Below are 22,302 nucleotides of genomic sequence, written 5' to 3'. Positions count from 1 at the left end.
AAGTGCAAAGGGATCTGTGTTTCATAAATTAGTGGAAATATGGAAAGTATGCGAATCTCCTACAGAACCATACAGGCTTGGCTCTCATCTATTAAAATTTTGTAAATTGTTGCATGCGCAGCAACTGCATTTCTTGCGTATAGTTGGCTCTGTATTATTGTTTTTTAATTAGAGCACTTTGCAGCAGAAACAGAAAAAAAAAACATTATTGGCACTAGCTGGAAATCGAGAGAAAACAGGCTTTTACTAAGATAGAAAGGTTGCCCCGAGTTTTGTTGGTACATTCACGAGTAATTAGTGCGAACAGTTCGACTTATCCCAGCGAGCACGCGCTGCGAGAGCAGAAGAAGAAGAAATAACACGCCATATTGTACGTGTCGAGCGTCAACGCAATGGACACGCCAGCGGATCCGCAAGAATTGGAGAACCCAACGTCGTCACGGCAACGTCTTGGTGTGCGATGGCCGGCTAGTGAACGCATCGCCGGGGGCCGGGATATTTCTGCTGTGCAACTGCTGCGCGAATCGCTAGGCTTCCCGGATGATGCCTGCCGCGAGAGCTACAATGGAGGGACGGAGAAGCCTCCTGCTCTGGCATCGTGTCCTCCCAGCACGTCTCCATCTGTAGCAACTAGTCAGCCGGCTCAGGTGATCTCTTACCTTGTTTCGCATCTTTCAAGCATTGTTTTCACGACTGCGCATGTTTTCTCCTTTTGTGCACTAAAGCTGGCTTTGTTAGAGAATGTGTGCTGTAGTGGCTGAGCTAATTCGCACTCCTACCGTTCACCCTCTGAGCCAGTTCTTCAATTCTGGCGCCTGTTACGCACATGCCATTATCTACATGCGCTCTATATAAACTGTCTCAGCACACAGCTAGGAAAAATACGTACTAATCGCTTCTGCAAAAATAATTTATCACGCGGCCTATTGTTACCTTTGTGCAGGAGCATCACAGATCTACGTTGCAATATAGCGGTGCACCTTGTCGCATCGGCTTCTCATTTTTCTAATCTAGGTTCATATGTACCTCGTATGTACACAAACTATGGCAAGAGGACTCGTGCTTTCTATGTGCATTTATATAATTTGAATACTAGCGAGAGCACAGGTCGTTTAAGCAAATCAAATCATTTTTAAGGCTACGCAATTTTTTTAAGCTACGCAAGAAGTCCGGTCACCAAAATTTATCTCTCCGCGCGTTGCCGTCTATGCTTGCTGTGCGCCAGGAAGCGTTCGCTCGCGCGAGCATGTACGTGGGGCTGCCGCGACGGCTAACGAAAAAAAACACGGAAACTCATATTGATTTAAAACAACGTGTTATTAGCCGTATGAATGCATGGTTTGTTTGGTTATAAGAGTAAGTTCTTTCTTCATTCAAAACAGCTTATATAAAGAAAAGTTTCACGGTAATCGGGTCAAGAAACACCCAGCTATTTCTAAGTGCGAACGCAGCCGCTGCAAGAAGTATAATAATAATACTTGGTGTTTTACGTGCCAAAACCACTTTCTGATTATGAGGTACGCCGTAGTGGAGGACTCCGGAAATTTTGACCACCTGGGGTTCTTTAACGTGCACCTAAATCTAAGCACACGGGTGTTTTCGCATTTCGCCCCCATCGAAATGCGGCCGCCGTGGCCGGGATTCGATCCCGCGACCTCGTGCTCAGCAGCCCAACACCATAGCCACTGAGCAACCACGGCGGGTCGCAAAAAGTATCTCTAGCTTCCACAGCGTTGCACCTGATGTTTGAAACGGAGCATAGCTTCTGCCGACATGGCGCGTGCGGTGTGCTGAAAACGCTGCAGTGTATCGGGCGCTTTCGCGACGCGTGCTGTGAATCGCACCCACGTGGCACCCACGTGGTGCTTCTCGCAATCTCCCGACTAGCGATGCAGTCGCGCTACACTCCGCTCCGTTTGCAACGTGCTGCACGAGATAGATTATCCGCGCCCGCCAATATATCACGAAATAAAAACACGTATAGAGCTGCGATCGAATTTTGCATTTGGAAGTATCGTAATCGTCGGTGAATATTCTTTCTTTTTTTTGACACGTACAATTGCTAATGAAATAAGCTCGATTCTGATTAATTGTAAGGTTTTAAGTGCCAAAACCACGATTTGATTATGAGGCCGGCCGTAGTGGGGGACTCCGGTTTAATTTTGGCCACCAGGGAATCTAACCTGCCCCCAATGCACGGAACACGGGCATTATTGCATTTAATCTCCATCGAAATGCGGCCGCGGTCTCATCGCGCCACCTCGTGCTTAGCAGCGCAACATCATAGCTGCGGGGCCACGTCGTTTCTTATACATGTAGTTGTGAATTCTGGTAATTTATATTATGGTACGGCGCTAGGGGGGTACCATTTACTGCGACAGGAAAGACGTCATATTGCAAAAAAACATTTTGAGTAGTGTGACGCTCGCTGTGGAGATTCTGATCGTTAAGAATCAGTCGTCCCCGCAGGGGCGTCTGCGCAAGCAGGCGTTTGGTGTGTTGCGACACCACATACCCGAGCACACGAGGATTGGACCCTCCCGCGTGTAGCCGTGCGCGGCTTAGCCGTGTACGGGGAAAGGGGGATCCTGGGGGTTGAGCCGATGCCGGGTGTTTGGACCATTAAGGCCCCCCGGCGGAGGCAACACGCCTCTTTGGCCTCTGCTTCACGTAGACGGCACCCCCGGACTGACCCACCCGGGGGAAATCGGCAGTCGCCTTTTCCTGTCCTCCTCTCCAATCTTCGTCTTTCTCTCTCGCCTTTTTTATCTTTCCTGTCTTCTCATCACTTCTCCTCACTTCGTAGTTTCCTGGCGGCAAGGGTTAACCTTGTGTAGCTAGCCAGCCTTGGTTATGCTGTATTTGGTTATAGCAGCGATGTACGGCTGGCGTTGGCAGGGTTTCTCCAGCAGGAACTTCTGTCACGTCCCCCTGTTGGGCTCCATGGTGGGTGGTCGGCATCGCGGCCGAAAACCCAACTGTACCTATGGAAAACGCGTTTCCTAAACTACCTGATCGCCCTCAGAAACGAGGGCGCACCCAAGAAGTATTTCAGTTTTTCGGACGCCAAGTCCACAATTTTCCTCGTTTTCATGTGATCCACACAGAAAAACCAGCTAAACAAGTCCGAACAATCTCCCCGTTCCTTGTATCTAAGACCCTTACCGAAGTTTTTGGCCCAGGTTATAAGGCGTCGAGGATGGCCAGCGGTGACCTCCTCTTGGAGCTCCGTGATCAGAAACAATTTGAGAAACTGCCTAAACTAGTATCATTTGGAGAGACCCAAGTAGTAGTAACCCCGCACCGCACGATGAATACCACCCGCGGCGTTGTCTCGGACGATGATTTGCTGGAGCTCACTGAGGCTGAACTCTTGGAGGGCTTCAGCGAGCAAAATGTAATAAATGTCAAAAGAATCAAGATAAGGCGCGAGGGTAAAGAAATTGCGACCAAGCACCTAATCCTCACCTTCAATTCAAGTGTCCTGCCCGAATCAATCGAGGCCGGGTACATCAAGCTCCGTGTCAGACCGTATGTACCGAATCCCCTAAGATGTTTCAAATGCCAGCGTTTCGGCCACAGCTCGCAGAGCTGCCGGGGCCGCCAAACATGTGCGAAATGCAGTGCCCTTGAACACGCCACTGAAGCTTGTAAGAACTCTCTCCACTGTGTGAACTGTGACGGGGATCACGCCGCGTACTCGCGGTCGTGCCCCTCCTGGAAGAAGGAAAAAGAAATTGTAACCATAAAAGTAAAAGAGAATATATCGTTCAAAGAGGCACGAAGGCGAGTAGCAAACCCGCCAAGGAAAAGCTTTGCCGATGTGGCGCGTCAGGGGGCAGCGCCACAACGGTCTCCGGCGGCTGTCCGACCCACAAGCAGTGAGTCGGCAGTTACGCCATCTGCCCCCATGGTGGTCGCAGCTAGCGCTGCCCCACCACCCGAGCAGAAGGGACCATCAACCCCGAAGGTGGGCGCAGCCGAGGCTGCCCCAACCTCCCCGGCCTCTTCCAGCGCTAGCAACAGCCGGCGCAGCCAAATCCCTCAGGGAGCCCCATCGACCTCCGGGCTGGTGGGCACAGGGGTCTTGCCCCCCAAGGCGGGACCTTCCCTGGTAACTTCTCGCTCACAAGAGCACGTGTCCGGCGCCTCACAAGAGGCAATGGACACTACACCTATCCCCACGGCGCGCCAAGCGCCTAAGGAGCGGCGAGGCTCCCTCGAACGCTCCAGAAAGGGCAGAACTCCCGTTACAGGGCCTCGAAAGAGCCCTGTAACCTAAAGCATCACCTCCATTTCCACACACACAGCACATATTTACTTTCAATATGGATACACAAATTATTCAATGGAACGTCAGAGGTCTGCTTAGGAACCTTGATGACGTGCAAGAGCTCATTCAAAAACACAATCCAAAAGTGCTGTGTCTACAGGAAACACACTTAAAACGAAAACACACAAATTTTCTTCGACAGCACATAACTTTCCGCAAAGATCGCGATGATGCTATGGCATCATCTGGCGGTGTTGCCATTGTAATTCAAAAAAGCATAGCGTGTCAATCTTTACAGCTACGAACGGCCCTCGAAGCAGTAGCGGTTCGAGTTGTCCTACTGAACAAACTCATCACTATTTGTTCGATTTACGTACCCCCGCATTACCAACTAAACAAACATGAATTTCAGTCCTTGATAGATCAATTGCCAGAACCTTATCTTGTTCTTGGCGATTTCAATGCACACAGCAGCTTGTGGGGAGACTCTCGTATTGATGCGCGAGGTCGTCTCGTTGAGCAGTTCCTTTTTTCTTCTGGAGCGTGCCTTCTCAATAAGAAAGAACCCACATATTACTCTCTTGCAAACAGAACCTTTTCGTCAATAGATCTTAGTATAGTCTCCGCGTCTATACTGCCCGAACTCGAATGGGAAGTTACGAGCAATCCTTACGGGAGCGATCACTTCCCCGTACTGCTAAGAACATCCAAAGAAAATGAATTTCCTCCACAAGCTCCTAGGTGGAAGATACATACAGCTGACTGGGAGAAATTTCGAAATCTTACTAACATCTCGCTGGCTGATATGTCTTCTTTAGAAATCGATGCAGCTGTGGCGTACTTTACAGCCTTCATCATAGATGCCGCAACTAAATGTATATCACAAGTAAATGGATTGGCAGGCAAACGGCGTGTCCCCTGGTGGAACGACGATTGTAGGATCGCTCGTAAGAAACAAAATAAAGCGTGGGGGTTGCTACGCGCCTCCCCCACTGCTGAGAATCTTATCAATTTTAAAAAAGCAAAATCCCAAGGCAGGCGAACCCGCCGACAGGCCAGAAGAGAGAGCTGGCAGAACTTTTTAAGAGGTATCAACTCGTATACAGATGAGGCCAAGGTCTGGAACAGGGTTAGTAGAATAAGAGGGCGACAAACATACTCCCTCCCTTTAGTAAACACACAAGGCGAAACCCTGCAAGACCAGGCAGATTCACTTGGGGAGCACTTTGAGCGTGTGTCAAGCTCAATCAATTATTCCCAGTCCTTTCTTAAACATAAAGAAATAATAGAACGTAAGCCAATCATACGAAAATCCAGGCAGAATGAACCGTATAACCGGCCTTTCGGTATTGCCGAGTTGAGAGCTGCCTTGAACACATGTAAAAGCACTGCACCGGGACCAGACAGAGTCATGTATGACATGATCAGACACCTACATACTGACGCACAAGTTACACTTCTTACACTATACAATACTATTTGGGCTTCGGGATACCTCCCATCCACATGGAAAGAAGCGATTGTGGTTCCTGTCCTAAAGCAGGGAAAAGACCCTTCCTTGGCGGCTAGTTACCGTCCGATAGCTCTAACTAATTGTCTGTGTAAGCTTCTTGAAAAAATGATAAATCGCAGACTTATACATTTCTTTGAGCTCAACAATATACTCGATCCTTATCAGTGTGGATTCCGAGAAGGGCGGTCCACAACCGATCACCTTGTGCGCATGGAAGGAAATATCCGCGATGCCTTTATACATAAACAGTTTTTTCTATCGATATTCCTCGATATGGAGAAGGCATATGACACGGCATGGCGTTACGGGATCTTGCGAGACCTGTCGGAAATTGGCATCCGTGGAAATATGCTGAACACAATTGAAAGCTATTTGTCAAATCGTACCTTCCGAGTAAAAGTCGGCAATGAACTCTCACGTCCCTTTACGCAGGAAACTGGTGTACCCCAGGGAGGCGTGCTCAGCTGCACTCTCTTTATCGTCAAGATGAACACGCTAAGTGCTTCACTACCACCTGCCATTTTTTATTCCGTATACGTAGATGATATACAAATAGGCTTCAAATCCTGCAACCTCACAGTATGCGAAAGACAGGTACAGCAGGGCTTGAACAAGGTTTCCAAGTGGGCAGACGAAAACGGATTTAAGGTCAACCCCCACAAAAGTTCTTCTGTTCTCTTCACAAGAAAGAGAGGCCTGGTCCCAGATCCTTGTGTAGAACTGGGCGGACACCAAATTCCTGTCAGCAAAGAACACAAATTCCTTGGTGTTATTCTTGACTCTAGGCTCACATTCATTCCTCACATAAAACATCTTAAAGAAAAATGTCTAAAAACAATGAACCTACTTAAAATCCTATCCCACACAACATGGGGTAGCGACAGGAAGTGCCTGTTAAATCTTTACAGGAGCCTAGTTCGGTCGCGAATAGACTATGGAGCCGCAGTATATCACTCTGCCGCACCGAGCGCACTTAAGATGTTAGACCCCGTTCACCATCTGGGAATCCGTCTGGCCACTGGCGCATTTAGAACAAGCCCTGTTGAAAGTTTGTATGTTGAGTCCGATGAGTGGTCACTCCATTTTCGGAGAACTTACATCAGCTTCAACTATTTTCTCAAAGTGCGCTCTAATAAGGAACATCCGTGTTTCACAACCGTTAACGACCTGACATGTGAAACACTTTTTCATAACAGACCCTCTATGAGACTTCCTTTCTCACTGCGTGCAAGAGAACTTAGCACGGAAATGGATGTCCCAGTTCTCGACCAACGCCTAATGCCTCCAGCTAAGATAGTACCACCCTGGGAGTGGCAGCTGATAGAGTGTGACACATCCTTTGTACAGGTCACTAAACATGCGTCAGAGACACATATCAAAATGCACTTCTTGGAGCTCCAGTACAAGTACTCGTGCACAGAGTTTTATACAGACGCTTCTAAGCCGCATGCCGGGGTGTCCTACGCAGCCATTGGGCCATCCTTCTCGGAATCCGGTGTACTGCACCCTGAAACAAGCATATTTACGGCTGAGGCCCATGCACTATTGTCGGCTGTGAAACATATCAGAAAATCAAATATTCAAAAAACAATTTTATTTACAGACTCCTTAAGCGTCGTAAAAGCCTTGAAGTCACACTGTAAACACAGAAACCCCGTAATTACTGAGCTCTATTCCGTCCTCTGTAGAGCGTATATGTCTAACCAGCATGTGATTATATGCTGGGTGCCTGGACATAGGGGCATCGAGGGTAACGTTCTAGCGGACCAGATGGCCACATCAATTGCATCACACACTGTTAATTCTACTGCTGCAGTCCCTGTCACAGACCTGAAACCCTTCTTAAGAAGGAATCTGCGAAACTACTGGCAACGATTGTGGGACCTGGAAACAAATAATAAGTTGCATTTAATAAAGCCACAATTAGGTTTCTGGCCTCCTGTAACAAAATCACGCCGGACAGATGTCCTATTCTGTCGCCTCAGAATAGGACACACATTTGGCACACATAACTTTTTACTCACTGAAAATGATCCTCCAACCTGCGGTAGATGCGGGGAGAGGCTGACCGTCCTCCACGTCCTCCTGGAGTGTCGGGCAGCCGAACCTGAAAGAAGGAAACATTTTTCCCTAGCATACCGGCAGCACATCCCCCTACATCCCGTAATGCTACTCGGCCCAGAACCTTTATTTGACACCAACACAGTACTAAATTTCCTGAAAGATGTCGTCCTGCATGTTTTTAGCCCCACATGTTCGTAGCGGGTCCTCTCTTCAGAGGATGCCGCTGCGATATCTCTTTAGTATAGCACATGCCTCTAGGCCCTTGTCTTTCAAGGGCTCTGGCGAGGCAGCAGTGCTCCAAGTAATTTTAACATCCTACATATTTTTCATTTGCATCATTCTTCTACGATGGATTTTATAGTTCATAGTAATCGTCATTAGTCATCGCCATAATTTTATAGCACGTAGATTTTACGCACTTTACAGCGACAATTTTTAGGCCACTTTACAGCCAAGTCACATCTCCATAATACATCGTCAACATCACCACTTGTCATGGCGCTCTTTGGCCAAACCTGGCCCTTGCGCCATTAAACACTACATATCAAGAATCAGTCGTGTAAGGTTACTTACGAAGAATTTCAAGCAGTTCAATGACAACGATGAATTAGGAATCCCAAACAGATGCCGTACGCTTCATTTTACGGCAAACTATATATTTCTACAAAATTAACTTCACGGCATAGGCAGCAGCAGAAAACTTTTGTCGAAGGCAACTTAACAGGGTAGCGTTGTTAAAGCGATACTAAAGACAAATGTTAAGTGAATCCAAAGCGATAGATTAGGCCTCGAGAATGTCTAAGGCGTCAATATTATTGCTAACAGAGGTTTAGTAAATGAAAGATTGAGGTAGAAGCAGGACAAGAATACGGACTTCGTCGGGACATTAAAGTACCAGCCCGATGACGAAGGCATTCCTCATTATAATCCTGTTCTCTAGTGTTGAACCGCTCTTAATCAAAAGGTCATTGTATTGCATTATAAGACGAAAGTGCTGCTTGCCCAGTTCTTTTTCATTTCTATAAAAAAAAACTCGTTGACGCTACCCTTAGCAACGATGCGGGTGTTCTATCGAAGGGTTTCGTTTTCTCAACTCAGCGCCGCCCGCGCTCTCGCGTGTCAGTAGTTTCGTTATAGCGTAGTGCTGCGCTAGTTTTGCTGGCTTGCCTAACTGAAACAAATAGCACTTAGTAGATTATGTCACGTTCATGCCATGTCGCGGGATTCCCTAACGGTCCATGCCATTTGACCAAGCGCAGCTGCAGCGGCGAATCCTACAGTCCGTCTTGGCTCGGTTGGTCCATGACCATGTGTTTGCGTTTTGCGCATAAAATTGTAGCACCGTCTGTGGGGCGCCGTTTTACTCAATGAGGAGACTAAAGGGTGGTGATGGTGTATTCAAGATCACCACGGCCCCCTCCGGTGCAGGCGATTGGAATTGCGCTAAAGGTATGCGGACCCTTCAGACACGTGTTTCGCATTAGCTAAGTCTTTACTTGGCACGAAACAAGCGCTCCGACGCTTATGCAGAGGTATTTTCACTTAGAAGAGCGTGGGTGTAGGCCAGTTACTGAATCATGATTTCGTTCCGTGTGTTTTTTGCAGTAACTTCACAAATCACGGTGTTTTCACAATCCACATTGACTTAGTAATTGCCTTTAGTGTCCCTTTAATTACGCTACTAATAGTGCTGACAATAGTGCTACTAATAGTGTCCAGGTTATATGAGCATCTATAAGTGTAAGACGGCGCAGACGCTAGACTACTATTGTTAATGTGGTAGGACGAAGCAGAAGATACAAATAGTATAGCATATATGCGCTTACATTAAGTTGTGTAGAAATTGCGTGAACATCATCTTCTAGGATAAGACACTAAGAAAAGTTTACACCCTTTGAGTCTCATCTTGCCACACAACAATAAACGTCGTCGGTCTTGTCCGCATTTCCTTCCTTTAACGCTGCGAGCCCGGTACTTCCCAGTAACGAACGACATGCGCGTTATCAGCATGACATAGCATTACCGACAGGAAACTAGCGGGCGCGGCGTTTTCAAGAAAGGAAACGCGAGCAAGGCAGATGACGATTATCGTTGTGTGGCAGACATACACCCCAAAGGGTGTAAATTTTTTTAGAGTGTAACATTCGATTCATCGCGAATTTTTTAAAACTAACGCAGTAGTCGGAAAAAGGTAGAACGTTGGAAGAAACACGGTTAGGTAAACCGGTATTAAATATTAGAAAGATAAAATGGCCTAATACTCATCCCTGGGGGCACCAGAGTTAACGGGTATGGGGGAGAAAGGTGATTCTTAGATACAACTTACTGGGCAGGGTTAGGAAGTAAATGCTCGAGCCATGAGAATAGGTTAGGATCAAGATTTAACTTGTTGAGCTAAGAAGTAACCTGTCTCTTAATGAAACGTGAATAAAAATCGCATCGCGCGCGATAGATTAGTCTAGAGAACGTGGACGACAAAATAATCAAAAAATTCAATTGACACAATTTCACTTAGCTGCGTCACGGTAATGGAGTGGTTGTTGTAGCTCTTGGCAGTTTTATTAGTTTCTTACACTGATTCAACTCGCCGCCATCGATGACGCCATTCCTGTTGAAAACGTTGACGAAAAGTCGGCGAGGACTTTTCCAGGATGCGCTTCTTCTTTGAGCTGTATACGAGTTCCGCTCACAAGGAGGGTGTGCGAAAGACTCTTCTTGTCCTTTATAGGACACGCAAGATCTCGGCTCAAGCGGTCCCATCCACGATGGCCAGAGGTCCGACGACCGAGGAAGACTTGCCATCATAGCTGTACTCGCGCTTACCCTGGTGCTCGCCTGCACGATCCTGTCCTTCTTCTTGCCCGAAGCCAAGCTGCTCGGGGCGCTGTCGGGGTGGTGCGACACCAGTGAGTGTCGCCGCCATGCGACGCTGCTCACGCATGGCCTGAACCGGAGCATTGACCCGTGCCAAGACTTCCACGACTACGTCTGCTCCACGTGGGAACCCGACCCGCGGTTCGCCTCGGTTCTCCGCATTGCGCTCGACGACCTCAGCATTCGATGGCTGAACGACCTGGAGGAACTGCTGCACGAAAGCGTTTTCCACATGCCCGTGGCGGAGAAACCGTTGGACATGTACCGAGCCTGCGTCAACAACAGCGGAGCAAGCGTAGAGGACTGGAACCTGTTCCGGCGGTTTCTCTCGGACCGCGGATTGTCGTGGCCCGAACCACCGCCGAGCGACGTTAGTGCCTCGAGCGTGATAGTCAACTTGGCGCTCCGCTGGCAGATGTCGCTGTGGTTGCGCATCCGTGTTCTGAAGCACCCTTTCGTTCCCGGCGGCCGTCGGTTCCTGCTACTGCCGGGTCGTAAGAGCGAGGCGAGACTGTTCGTCGCGATGCACGAATACGTCATGGCGACTGACCAGTATCCGAGGTACACTAATGCTTCATTTCCATCGTTTTCTTTGCATCGCACAGTGATTTTACAAATAATAAATCAACCAATCAATCTTACTAACGTGCCCAGAAACAACCTACTCGTCTTGGTACTGGCGCACGTTAAAAATGAGTATAATGTATGCGTACACAGCCGGTAAAACGCCAATCGCGCAATATTTGCCGGGTTACATGAATTTCTCCACCTTCCTCTCTTTAAAACTTTTTATCTCTCTCTGGGCACATGAACTAGCATCGTTCGATCGAAGCAACTATGGCTTATTCCGGGCAAGAATAGGCATACACTAGGAAGATACACAACAAAACAGTATTCTAAGATACCTCGTAATACCAAGCAAGGTAAATGTCAAATGCAACAGAAAGCTGTATCGGGAGCTTTTCATGTGGCTCTGCAATTTTCTCATTGACAATCTTCAACTAACTATATTATTAGCCAAGGCGATTACATTATTGAGCCTAATTATTTGATTAGGCCGGATGCAAAATAGTAGCTATCTTGAAGTAAAGGCAAACAACATTACCTCGGTCCTGTCCAGCTGTGGCATTTGCATATTTTTAAACATTTAAACTCATGTTACGTGGGACAGCCGGTATACATCAGTAAATATGAATAAAATGTACTCATTTTATACGATAACGGTCTCCAGTACATGATTCGAAAATAACATTGATTGTAACGTCTGCGAAAAAGTTACGAAGCAAAGTCGAGTGCTGCTTCAAAAGCGGGCAAGTGTCTGTGAGAATCCTGCCCGAAGGATTCCCTGAGACACCATAAGTAGTACGAGGGAAGGTCTAGACATCATAGTTATGTTGCGCGTAATTGTTATCGTAAGATAATTTAATATTTCTTTACAATCAATGAAACCATTTAGAAGCTTGAATGAGGAGGTCAAGTCAGCTTTGATGCGTCTGCAGTCCAGTTTTTCAGACCGAACATGGACTCAGAGCAAGGCTGTTGTTCACGGCCAACCTGCCTCGATCACCGATATCGCTGTGCGGAGACAAAATTATTCTCAACTCTGTCCACACGATCTTTGTTAGATTGGCAAGTACTGTTCCAGGCGACAGCGATCTCTTGTAGCAATGGCCGGCAGAGGAATGTGTACAATTCAAGAAGTACGCCTGCATTTCTAAATTCCCTTGAGATTCGATTTGCTTCCCACGGTGCGCAAGCCGCGCTTAGTGATATATGTGGGGCGAGAAGGTGAAGTTGGAATAATATTAATAATAACCTTTATTGCGAGTTCTTAGGCACGTATATTTTTTTTCCACGTCTGCCAAAGCCTTCCGAGTACTTGTATTGCAAAGACCTGACAGTCGCGGAAAAATCAAATTGACATGTTCTAGAGCATAACTAATGCTTCAAAATATAAACTAAACCTCATCACCATTTTTAATAGCACGTACAAATACAAACTACAAGGAAACGCACAAATTAAAGCGACAAAGGGGCAACATGTCATGGTCAAACAAAATGCGTCACACTGGTACATGAATAGGCAGTGAATCTGCAAACGCAATTATGGAAAGCCGCGAACAGGATGTAGGTAATAAAAATAGTTATACTAATAATAGTAATAATTATGATGATGATGATTTTTTGAAAGTGTGACATGATATTATGCACATCACTTTGTTGTCATGGATTTGTGCATTTGTGTAAAAATTGGCGTTTGTTCGTGCATTCTGATATTCCTTATTGTGTGTGCTCATATGCTTGTACTGTTTGCCTTCTTTTCTAAAAGTCATGTATTTGTATCGGGGAGGCGAGAGCCCGTCAAGCTGGAAACCTAGCTTTTTCTCTCTGCCTCCCACATACTTGGGATGGAAAATAAAGGCGTTATTATTATTATTATTATTATTATTATTATTATTATTATTATTATTATTATTATTATTATTATTATTATTATTATTATTATTATTATTATTCAAAGATACGTTTTGGTGTTATGGAGGACGACGAAATGCACCATTACGAGACGCCACAATCTAGGGCAAGGCATATAGCGTCAACTAAATCTTCGCTGTCTGCCTTCAGAATATCCACAGATCCTAATCCAATACCTTGAATACACTCACCTGAATGCTTGGCATGATTATGAGGCCTCTGACGTAGGGTTTCAGAGAGAGCTAGACACACAAGAGAGGAAAGGCAACAAGGATAACAAGACGCACGTTCGGTTTGCTACCCTAATCTGGCGTAAGGATATACAGGGACGATCGGATTGAGGTAGTGCAATAACGCTTTCGGGGTTTCTGTGCCATCGACGCGTACAGCCATAGCCCAAGGATCTTCACTTCCGAAAATCATCTGGAGTCTAGCATGTTCAATGATATCCAGAGAAGTTCACTCTCAATGTCACACCGCGGACAGAGACATAAGATGCTGGCACAATGCATAAGCTTCAGGATTCCTAATTATGCGTTCGTATGAATCTACAAACAAGAGCATATATGTGAGTGTGGAAGTGAGATGGCAAGCTCCTTAATTCGACGCTGAAGGATGTAGTTTGACGAAACCCAACACCTTCCTGCCTGTAGAACACCGCATCCGTGAGATTGCCGCGTTCGTGTCAGCACCACCTAGAACACACAGGACATTTTGCGCCACGGCGTCTCTTGGGAGTCCCATATATTCACACCATGGGATTTTGACAAAGTATAGCTCTGTTAACTTTTTCTCCAAAGCAACTTTATTTTTAATAAGGTTGGCATACCCCCAAGATAAAACTCCGAGCGTAAGGCATCTGAGAGGTGTTTGTGGGAGGCCGCTTATCTCATAAGATTTCTACTGGCCGAAATGTGTGAAACATGCCTAACAACGTACTTCTATGCAGTGCACTCTGTAGTTTACCTGCGCTCTTGCTGTAGTGCGTGACATCTCCGAAGCATATAACCAACCATGCATTGGCTGATATGCAAAGCGTGAATAAAAGACTGTTTTATAAGATCACACACGCACGCACTTTGCTTCCTGCTCCACAACTACTGCGAGCACGCTGGTGGCTGACCCTGGTTGCTTTTTCGAAACGAAACAAAATTGGCCTAGGAATGCCCGTTACGTTACTATAGCACGTACGGCAATTGACTTATCTCGTATCCGACGTTCATGTGTGGTATTGAAATACTTGTCGCATTGTTCGCGCTGAAAAGTGCCACGTGTCTGTATAACACACTTTTATTTTCTTATACGGCTGCCGGCACTTTGGCGCGTTGGGAAAACCAAGCTAATTTAGTGCGGTACACGTTGAAAGCGAGAGCCTTTGTGGCGCATTGTCGCTGCGTTTGGCCAGCCAGCGATCACCCATCGCTCACCCGTGGAACAAGAAACGCCGGCCGCCGTGCGGTTCGATCAAAGCCTTCGAATCGTTGAGCACTGTACAAGCACTTCAAGGTTACGCGATGCCGCGGGTAAAACAAAATTGAGGCCACTCTGGCGCTAATGCCGACTCTATCATTTTGAGGCAGATCTCGTTGAGAATCTCAAAATCGGATTGGATAAGAGAACATGTTGAACTGTTTCTTAATTTCGAGAGTACATTACCATGCTTACACACTACGCAAGTAATGTGGTCGAAAAAAAATCATAAAGCGCTCTTCGAGTCCTAGGCCAGTGTAATGTGCGGATTCATTTCGCTCAATTCGATACCTTATCATCCACCGTTCACGACTCGCCAGTGTCGGTTATTACTAATGGGTCTGAATTATCAATTTTAACCGCAGTGATCACCACCGGACATAAGCTTTCCAGTTTATAACACATTTATCAAACCCACCATGGATTATGTCAGCAAGTCCGATAAATGCGTTGCAGCATAGCAACGTTGTATGTTGCGGTGATAACTGTGTTTCGAATTGGGAGCTGAGTACTAGCAGTCACTATATTTTACGCAGTAATGCTACTTTTCCGTTACCAACAGCAGATATACCAAGGTAGTGAGTGCTATGCCAACTAGATAGTGACTACAACGACCTTTCTAGAGCGCAGCTCCTAGGCGCCCGTTCCTGCGGCGAGCATCGGCGTCACTTGTAACCAAGCGAACGAGCACAGCGAAACATGAAAGCGAACGCGGTGCGCAGTGGGGGATGAAAAAAATCTGCGAGAGTGAAGAGGGGCGAGGAGGAAAGTGGAGGGGGGTGCAGCATAACCGGGAGGCAGAATGCGGAGGAGGTTACGGCGAACAGGTGAGGAGGAAAGCGGAGTGTCGGGGCATGGAGGAAGGAAAACTGAGGAGGGGCCCTGACATCACTCACTAAGTGAAGCCGGAAGGTGGCGTTACGCCGCCATCGTACCTAAAGCGCCTTAAACTTCGTAAAGTAGCGCCACGCTTTGAAGAATGCCGCCTCATCCTCGCGCGCTCTGACCGAGGCCGACGCCACGTCGCTATTGGCCTAATAGCATCATGTCGGCCCTCGCGCCGTGCATCAGCTCCATTTTTGCTCGAGAAGCGTTTACGGAGTGGCGTGGAGCGCATGTTGGCGCCGTTGCTACGCTCGAGCAGTGTAGGCGGCGCCACGGTCGAGGAGGAAGCGTGAAAGAGATGAGAAACGAGGAGGGAAGGCGGAGGAGGAGAGTGTCGCTACTTTACTAAGTTTAAGGGGGCAAGTTCTCTCTTGTTTACATTTCTCGCGAAACCACGCCGCGCTGCGCGCAACCGGGCTGCTCAGACGCGCGCGCTCCGCAGCAATCCAAAGGATGTGCTCGCGATGTCTCATCGCATTACCGTTGCCGAAGTTATGCTGAAAGAAGTTCGTAATGAACTTCGCAAATTGGGCCGTGAGGTCAAATCGGCTGCTTTTACCGGCTTTTATGAAAATAAACATGCTTTATAAGGCCACCCAATTGAGCTGTTCTCATCAACCACAGGTACAGGCCGCTGCCCAGTTCTTCTGTATTTTTTTAAAGGTCACCTTTAGCGTGCCTTCTACTTACTTTTCTCTGCTTGGGCTTCCTGGGGCTATCAGACGGTCTTGCGAGCCAGGCGTCTGGTGATACGAAAAAAATGTACGCATTCTCACTGCAATGCAACAGTGCACTGCAGACACGTACGACACATCGACCCATTTGCGATCCATTTGTATATGAGCACAAACACATATTCTCGCTGTGGTTTGAGGAGTAGTCGTGCTTTATTGAACAAATTTCGGGTGGTCGCGCATCACTATGACAGCGCGTCGGCGAGGAGGCAGAATGTCATTTCTGACTCCGCGCTTAGATTGATTGACTGCAACCTGATGTGCCTTCTTCCCACCGTAAGTGCAGCTTCACGGAACCAAAGTGTTGCGATCGCCGGCGCACGGTGCAGAGCAGTGCGTGCGTAAAATCGTCCTACGTGTGACCATGGAACAACCGTTTGATGTGTTCGCAGGCGTACGTTGTGTGGAGCCTTGTTCACTCTTGCAGCACATCCGCAAACCTTCACTTCCCTGCGCTCCTCGTGCGCACAGATAAGATACGCCTGCGGTAGGGAGGATTCGTTCCTTAACTCAAAGCAGCCACTTCTATCCCATCTTCCAGGATGAATCGTCGGCTGGCAGGCGCACGGTGCCGAGGGCAGCAAAATGCACATATTCTGCGTAACGCTCTAACAATGCTTGTATTGTGGTACACCTGCGCAGGTGTGCATGAACCTCGAACGCGCTCTGCTTAAAAAACTTCGTGCTGTCCCAAGTACCGCGAGGAACAAGCAACAGTTGAGCAACATGTGTTTTAATGCGTGCACAAAAGCAAGTTGTTACTGAACACGAATGCTCTAAAACCAGGACTATGCATTCTTGCGTAACGTACGTTCTAAGTGCGGCAAATGCACCATGCGCTGTCAAAAGCAGGAATCACTGACCTCCACGGCGTTCATTGTACAGATTCTGAGACGCATCGGTTTCGGCCTGCGATGGGGCGTTATCATGATTCCGCCGAGGAGGGCAAAATTTCCCGCTGATATTCCTTCGTCCGTTGCCATTGCCGTGGCGCGGTACATTGCTTGCAGCGTTGCATGCGCGTTAATTTCACGAGCTTTAGTTCCTCCTGTCCTACCTGGCCACAGCAACATCTGGGAGAGCACGATCCAGATAACACAGCGCAACAAAACACGGAGACTAACGCAAACTTGCCCGCACGGCGCCTTTGCCACGGTACGAAGCCTACAGAGCCACACGTGTGAGCGTACAGAACCGTAATAAAGACGCCGTTGTGGCCCGAAAGCATGGCCGCTATAGCAAAATGAAAAAAAAAACTGCAAAAAAAAAAAGAAGAGAACCTACTACGGTATTTCCTCCACACTTTTCTCCTAGCGTGCGGAGGGGACGGGGCGTCTCCTTAGTTTTCCTTCCTCCATGGTCGGCGGCGACCGGGCGTGCGGCCAGCGTGGAAACTAGATAGTCTAGTACGCTCTAGTGGAAACAAAGCACTGCATGTGCTTCGGACCCACTGCGCATGCACGTCGCCTGCGGCGCCGCCGCCGCCGCCCCTATAGAATGGGCGCCGCGCGAGTCACGCGTTCCCGTGCTCACGCTTCCTTTCTTCCTGATGAACAACAAGGACGCAACCGGCGGAAATGCTTCGCCTGCCGCTGCGGCTAAACGAGCTTCCCGAGCACAGGCTCAGCGCCGCCGCTTTCGTTCAGAATCAAAATCTTCGCCACAATATATCGCGAATTGAAAGTACCTAAACAGCTGTGCCCAAACTTTTTATCAGTGAGTGTCGCAATCGTCGCCGAAAATTTTTTTCACAGTGTAAAATTATATTATGGGGTTTTACGTGCCAAAACCACTATCTCATTATGAGCCACGCCGTAGGGGAGTATTCAGGGAATTTCGACCACCTGGGTTTCTTTAACGTGCACCTAAATCTAAGCAAACGGGTGTTTTCGCATTTCGCCACCATCGAAATGCGGCCGCCGTGGCCGCGATTCGATCCCGCGACCTCGTGCTCAGCAGCCCAACACCATGGCCACTGAGCCACCGCAGCGGGTTTTTTCGACAGTGTAGTTCTTAATATTCTATTCAATTAAATTTTGCTAAAAGAACATTTATACCGGGTAAAATATATTTATACAGCTTCCAGTGCGCTATACCTTTATTTCAAGAGCCTTTGTGCAAATGTGTGCCGAAGTATTGAAGCGTGTGCGTGTTTATCGGGCGACCACGTTTCACCGCCTAACAAGTGCTATCTCGCAGCACCGGACGCGCCTGCATGTATCGGAAGTTTCTGGAATGTTATCGACGGTTCCAACCGCTGTCTGTCCCCGAACCTTGTGTAATCTGATTGCATGTACGTACGACGCGTATAGTATAGAACTTTGTGGAAGACACGCGGGTCCCAGCGATTGTTCTGGAACATTCGACGACTGATGCATAAAAGCCGACGCGCTTGACCCGCTGATCAGATTTCTGATGATCGCCGACTGTGTTCACCGCTAAAATTGTGCTTTAAGTGTAACTTGCTTGTTAGGGCAGGGGTCCGCCCAATAAAACGCTAGTATCGCCATTCGCAGTTTTGCTGCTTTCTTCACCGTCACTACCACGTGACAGTATGAGCAAGAACGCACAGCTTCATGAACTTTTCGTTTATATGACGGAACTTCGTTGTCTTGCATTCGCCTAAACGGTACGGCGTTGCGCAGGGTCGGTGCAGGCCGGGGCGACCTGATACTGTAGTGAGGGCGAGATGCAAAAATGCTCATGTGCCATTCATTGCGGGCACATTAAGGACCCCGCAGAGATGGTCGAAATTCATCTGGAGCGCCTCCACAGCGCCGTGCCTCATAATTAGATCGCGGTTATGGCACGCAAGACCCTAGAATTTATTTCTATATTTCTCCCACCGATAAATATTTACCCTATATCACGGTCTAAAGCAGCGTTTTGTCGCGAGAAGTAAAGCTGCAGCATCTGACTTTGCCGTGCATGGTAATGTGAAAAGTAGTTCCAAAGTTTCTGCAGTTGGATGCATAACTCGTGCCTGAAGTATTTGGTACAATACAGGCTCCTTTGTTGTAGTTATGTCTTCGTCACACCAAGAAATTAATGCAGTGACACTTAACTCACTCGCAGGTACTGGCGTCTCATCTACTCCTTCGTTAAGGGCCAACAGCCACACCGTGACGTCTCAGATCTCATCAAATCGAGCGCCGAAGCGCAAGGCAACAGCGTCGCCATGCTTTTTAGATTTATATTCACTGGTTACGTGACGCCGTCGATATTCCGCCTTTCAAACATCAGCGAACAGACATGGAACGAGACAGGAGGTCATTGGGTGAAGAGTCTCAGCGAGAACCTCTTCCCTCTGGAGCCATTGTCGCCTTTGGACGACGTACTGATCGCAAACACAGACCTCCTAGATGTGCTCAGAACGTTCATCCCGGGCAGTGGCGACGAAAAAGTGCTGGCGGACATATCATGGCAGGTCGTCCAAATGTACTCATTGATGCTCGACAGGACGCTTCTCGAAGACATCTTGAGGGACAAGCAGCAGGCATCGTCTGTTATCACTCTGCTGTGCGCGAGAGAACTCGACGCTGTCTACAACCCTATCCTGGCAGCTCTCTACGTTCGTTCGCGTCTCACGTCGATGGGCAGGAAACATGTCAGCGCGCTCTTCCAGACTATGACGCAAGGCGCTGTGGATGCCGTCAACCAGCTGTCGTGGCTCGACCTCGAGAGCAGGCAGTTTTTCGCACAGCGGCTCGAATCTACCGTGGTTCGCCTGTGGCCAGCTGATCTGTTCGATGACGCCCAAAAGGTCGAAACCCTCTACATTCACTGTCCTCGAAGCGAGAGATCTTTTATGCGGCTCTGGTTGGCAGTGCGTGAGTGTCTGGGTGACCTCCTGATGGGAGAGCACCGAGGATACTTGTCTGCAATGGCCCCAAACTTCACCCCTTACCCTTTTACGTACGACCCGTTCGAACCCTCTGCCGAACTTGTCATGGCGGTGCTCGCGAGTCCTGTGTATTCGACACGCGGTACACCAGGCATGCTCTTCGGAGGTCTGGGCTCACTGTTCGCTACTCTCCTTCTCCATGCATTTGACAAGCCTAAGCAGCCTGTCCATTCTAACGGCAGTATAAAAGAATCCGGGTCGTGGCTTTCTGTAGCGTCCACGGAGGCGCTCATTGAAAAACAGAAGTGCATTGGTTCATCATTGCTATCTACAGTGGCGGGCCTAGAGATCGCGCACTCACTCTTCCTGCAGCGTCTTGAGAATAGTTTTCACCGTAACCTCAGCAGTGAACTAACAGATGAGAAAGTCTTTTTTATGACCTTTTGCCGCTTGTTATGCTCGAAGAACTCCTTGTGGGGTCATATAAATTGCAATTCGATTGTGAAACACGTTGGAGGGTTTTCAGCAGCCTTTCACTGCAGTTCAAGCTCACCACTGACGCCGCGCGAACAGTGCCAACCTTTTTTGACGCGTGGAAAATCTCCTTTTGCGACAATAAAACATGTTCGCTGATACATAGCGCACCTGTCGGAAGAAGTTGCAATCGTTTATCATAGATCAGTATAGTGCCTTCCGTATTTCACCACTTGATTCATACCCTTCTCAGGCATTGTATGCACAGTTGTGCATGCCAAAGGATTGCATCAAAATGAAAAAGGTTGAAGAAAGCGATATTTAACACATGTCACATATATTTTCAGTACTTCTGGTTGAACCTGCGATAGTTTCAATACGCGTGGTACATTTCAGTGAAGGTATACACGGCGGGGGTGATTTCTTGCGGTGCCAATATGTCGTCATATATAGGGTTCACTTTGTTTTATTGCGATGGCAATTACGTAGACACCTCAAGCGCATTTCTGCTGTTGCCGTGAGTTTCGGCGTGAAGTCCAAGGGCGATACAATGGTTGCCGCGCGCCGTGTACTGCATGTGCAAGTGAAAGCGTGCGAGGGTGAGTCGGCGATCTCAACCTAATCTTGCGCATACAAGCGAGGAAAGCGGGGAGAAAGCGCGCCGTCTAACGTCGCATGTAAGGTCCCGAGCGACGGGAGGGGGACGCGTTCTGCTCCGGGCGGCCTGGGCGGCCGCGCGCGCCAGCCCGGGCCGCTGCATCTTGAACGCAATCTGCGACACGGACGGAGTGTACCACGCACTCCGTTTCCACGACTTACCCCTCTATTCAGAAATGCAACTTATGTTGAAGCCCATGCTCGACTTCATTTAGGTGACGCCTGGCATTAACGTGCCCACAGACGCTCACTGTGTTTCCTTCGACGCGTTCACGATAGGCGTCACTTAGATCAAGTCAAGCATGGGCTTCAACTTAAGTTGCATGTCTGAATGCGGGGGTTAGTTCTCGTTGACGTGAGACGCAGCAGGAAGGTCAATTCGCTCAATGCTGCTGCCGAGCTTCCTAACTCCAGCACTCTGACGGCGAGTTTCCGCAGTCATCGAGTGAGATGTGCTTGTGATATTTCCTCGTGCGCGCGTTATACAATCTTTGATAGTTTAGTTAGTATGCCTATGTTTACAACCTTATACGGTAGATAAATCTACTATCCTTAGTTATTATCCACTTATATCGTGTCCACTATTTTGCTGTCGCAATCGATGCTTCGCTATTCTGGCGAAACTGCGACTCTTTTCCCCCAATGTTCTGCATCAGGCAGCTTATTCCACGTATACCAGACATGAATGAGTTGATGTCCTGCTATTTGACATTCCTGTAGAGAGTTCTCACGCGAAGTTAATTACACTCTGTGAACTTGATGAAACACACCGAAGTGCGGAAAACTGAATTAGTTCTGAAGCTCTACGCTTTTCATGATTCTGAAGATGCAAGAAATGTAAAGAGGGTGTCGCACTCAACCCGTAGGATAACAGAAAACGTACCTCCACCGAAATTTTGACCGTAACTGAACCCGAAGCAGTATTCTCGTAACGTACCTGAGTGCGAACCGAACCTGAACCGAAAAATAATTAAGTTACAGGTACGGCACAAAGCGGTTTGAGCATATATAGGGCGACAATGGGTGCTGATAGACTGCA

General features: G+C 48.0%; 1 protein-coding gene across 1 annotated transcript; it reads left to right on the top strand.

Annotated features, from left to right (window-relative positions):
- The first annotated feature begins 362 nt into the window (after positions 1 to 362).
- Positions 363 to 20,765, top strand: LOC142586171 (neprilysin-1-like). Its single transcript, XM_075697424.1, has 3 exons — positions 363 to 647; positions 10,579 to 11,285; positions 19,364 to 20,765. Exons 1-3 carry the CDS (start codon positions 393 to 395, stop codon positions 20,763 to 20,765), a joined length of 2,364 nt encoding a protein of 787 aa, XP_075553539.1. The 5' UTR covers positions 363 to 392.
- The last annotated feature ends 1,537 nt before the right edge of the window (positions 20,766 to 22,302 follow it).

This window comes from Dermacentor variabilis, chromosome 6, assembly GCF_050947875.1.
Source record: "Dermacentor variabilis isolate Ectoservices chromosome 6, ASM5094787v1, whole genome shotgun sequence".
Lineage (NCBI taxonomy): Eukaryota > Metazoa > Arthropoda > Arachnida > Ixodida > Ixodidae > Dermacentor > Dermacentor variabilis.
Note: the sequence above shows the minus strand (reverse complement) of the source record. Positions and strands in the feature narration are given on the sequence as shown.

Bases quoted from the DNA above. Each gene is read 5' to 3' on its own strand.
- LOC142586171 (XM_075697424.1), top strand. From the start codon at position 393: ATGGACACGCCAGCGGATCCGCAAGAATTGGAGAACCCAACGTCGTCA. The intron at 648-10,578 runs GTGATCTCTTAC...TGTCCTTTATAG, and splicing joins CAACTAGTCAGCCGGCTCAG to GACACGCAAGATCTCGGCTC. The intron at 11,286-19,363 runs GTACACTAATGC...ACTCACTCGCAG, and splicing joins GCGACTGACCAGTATCCGAG to GTACTGGCGTCTCATCTACT.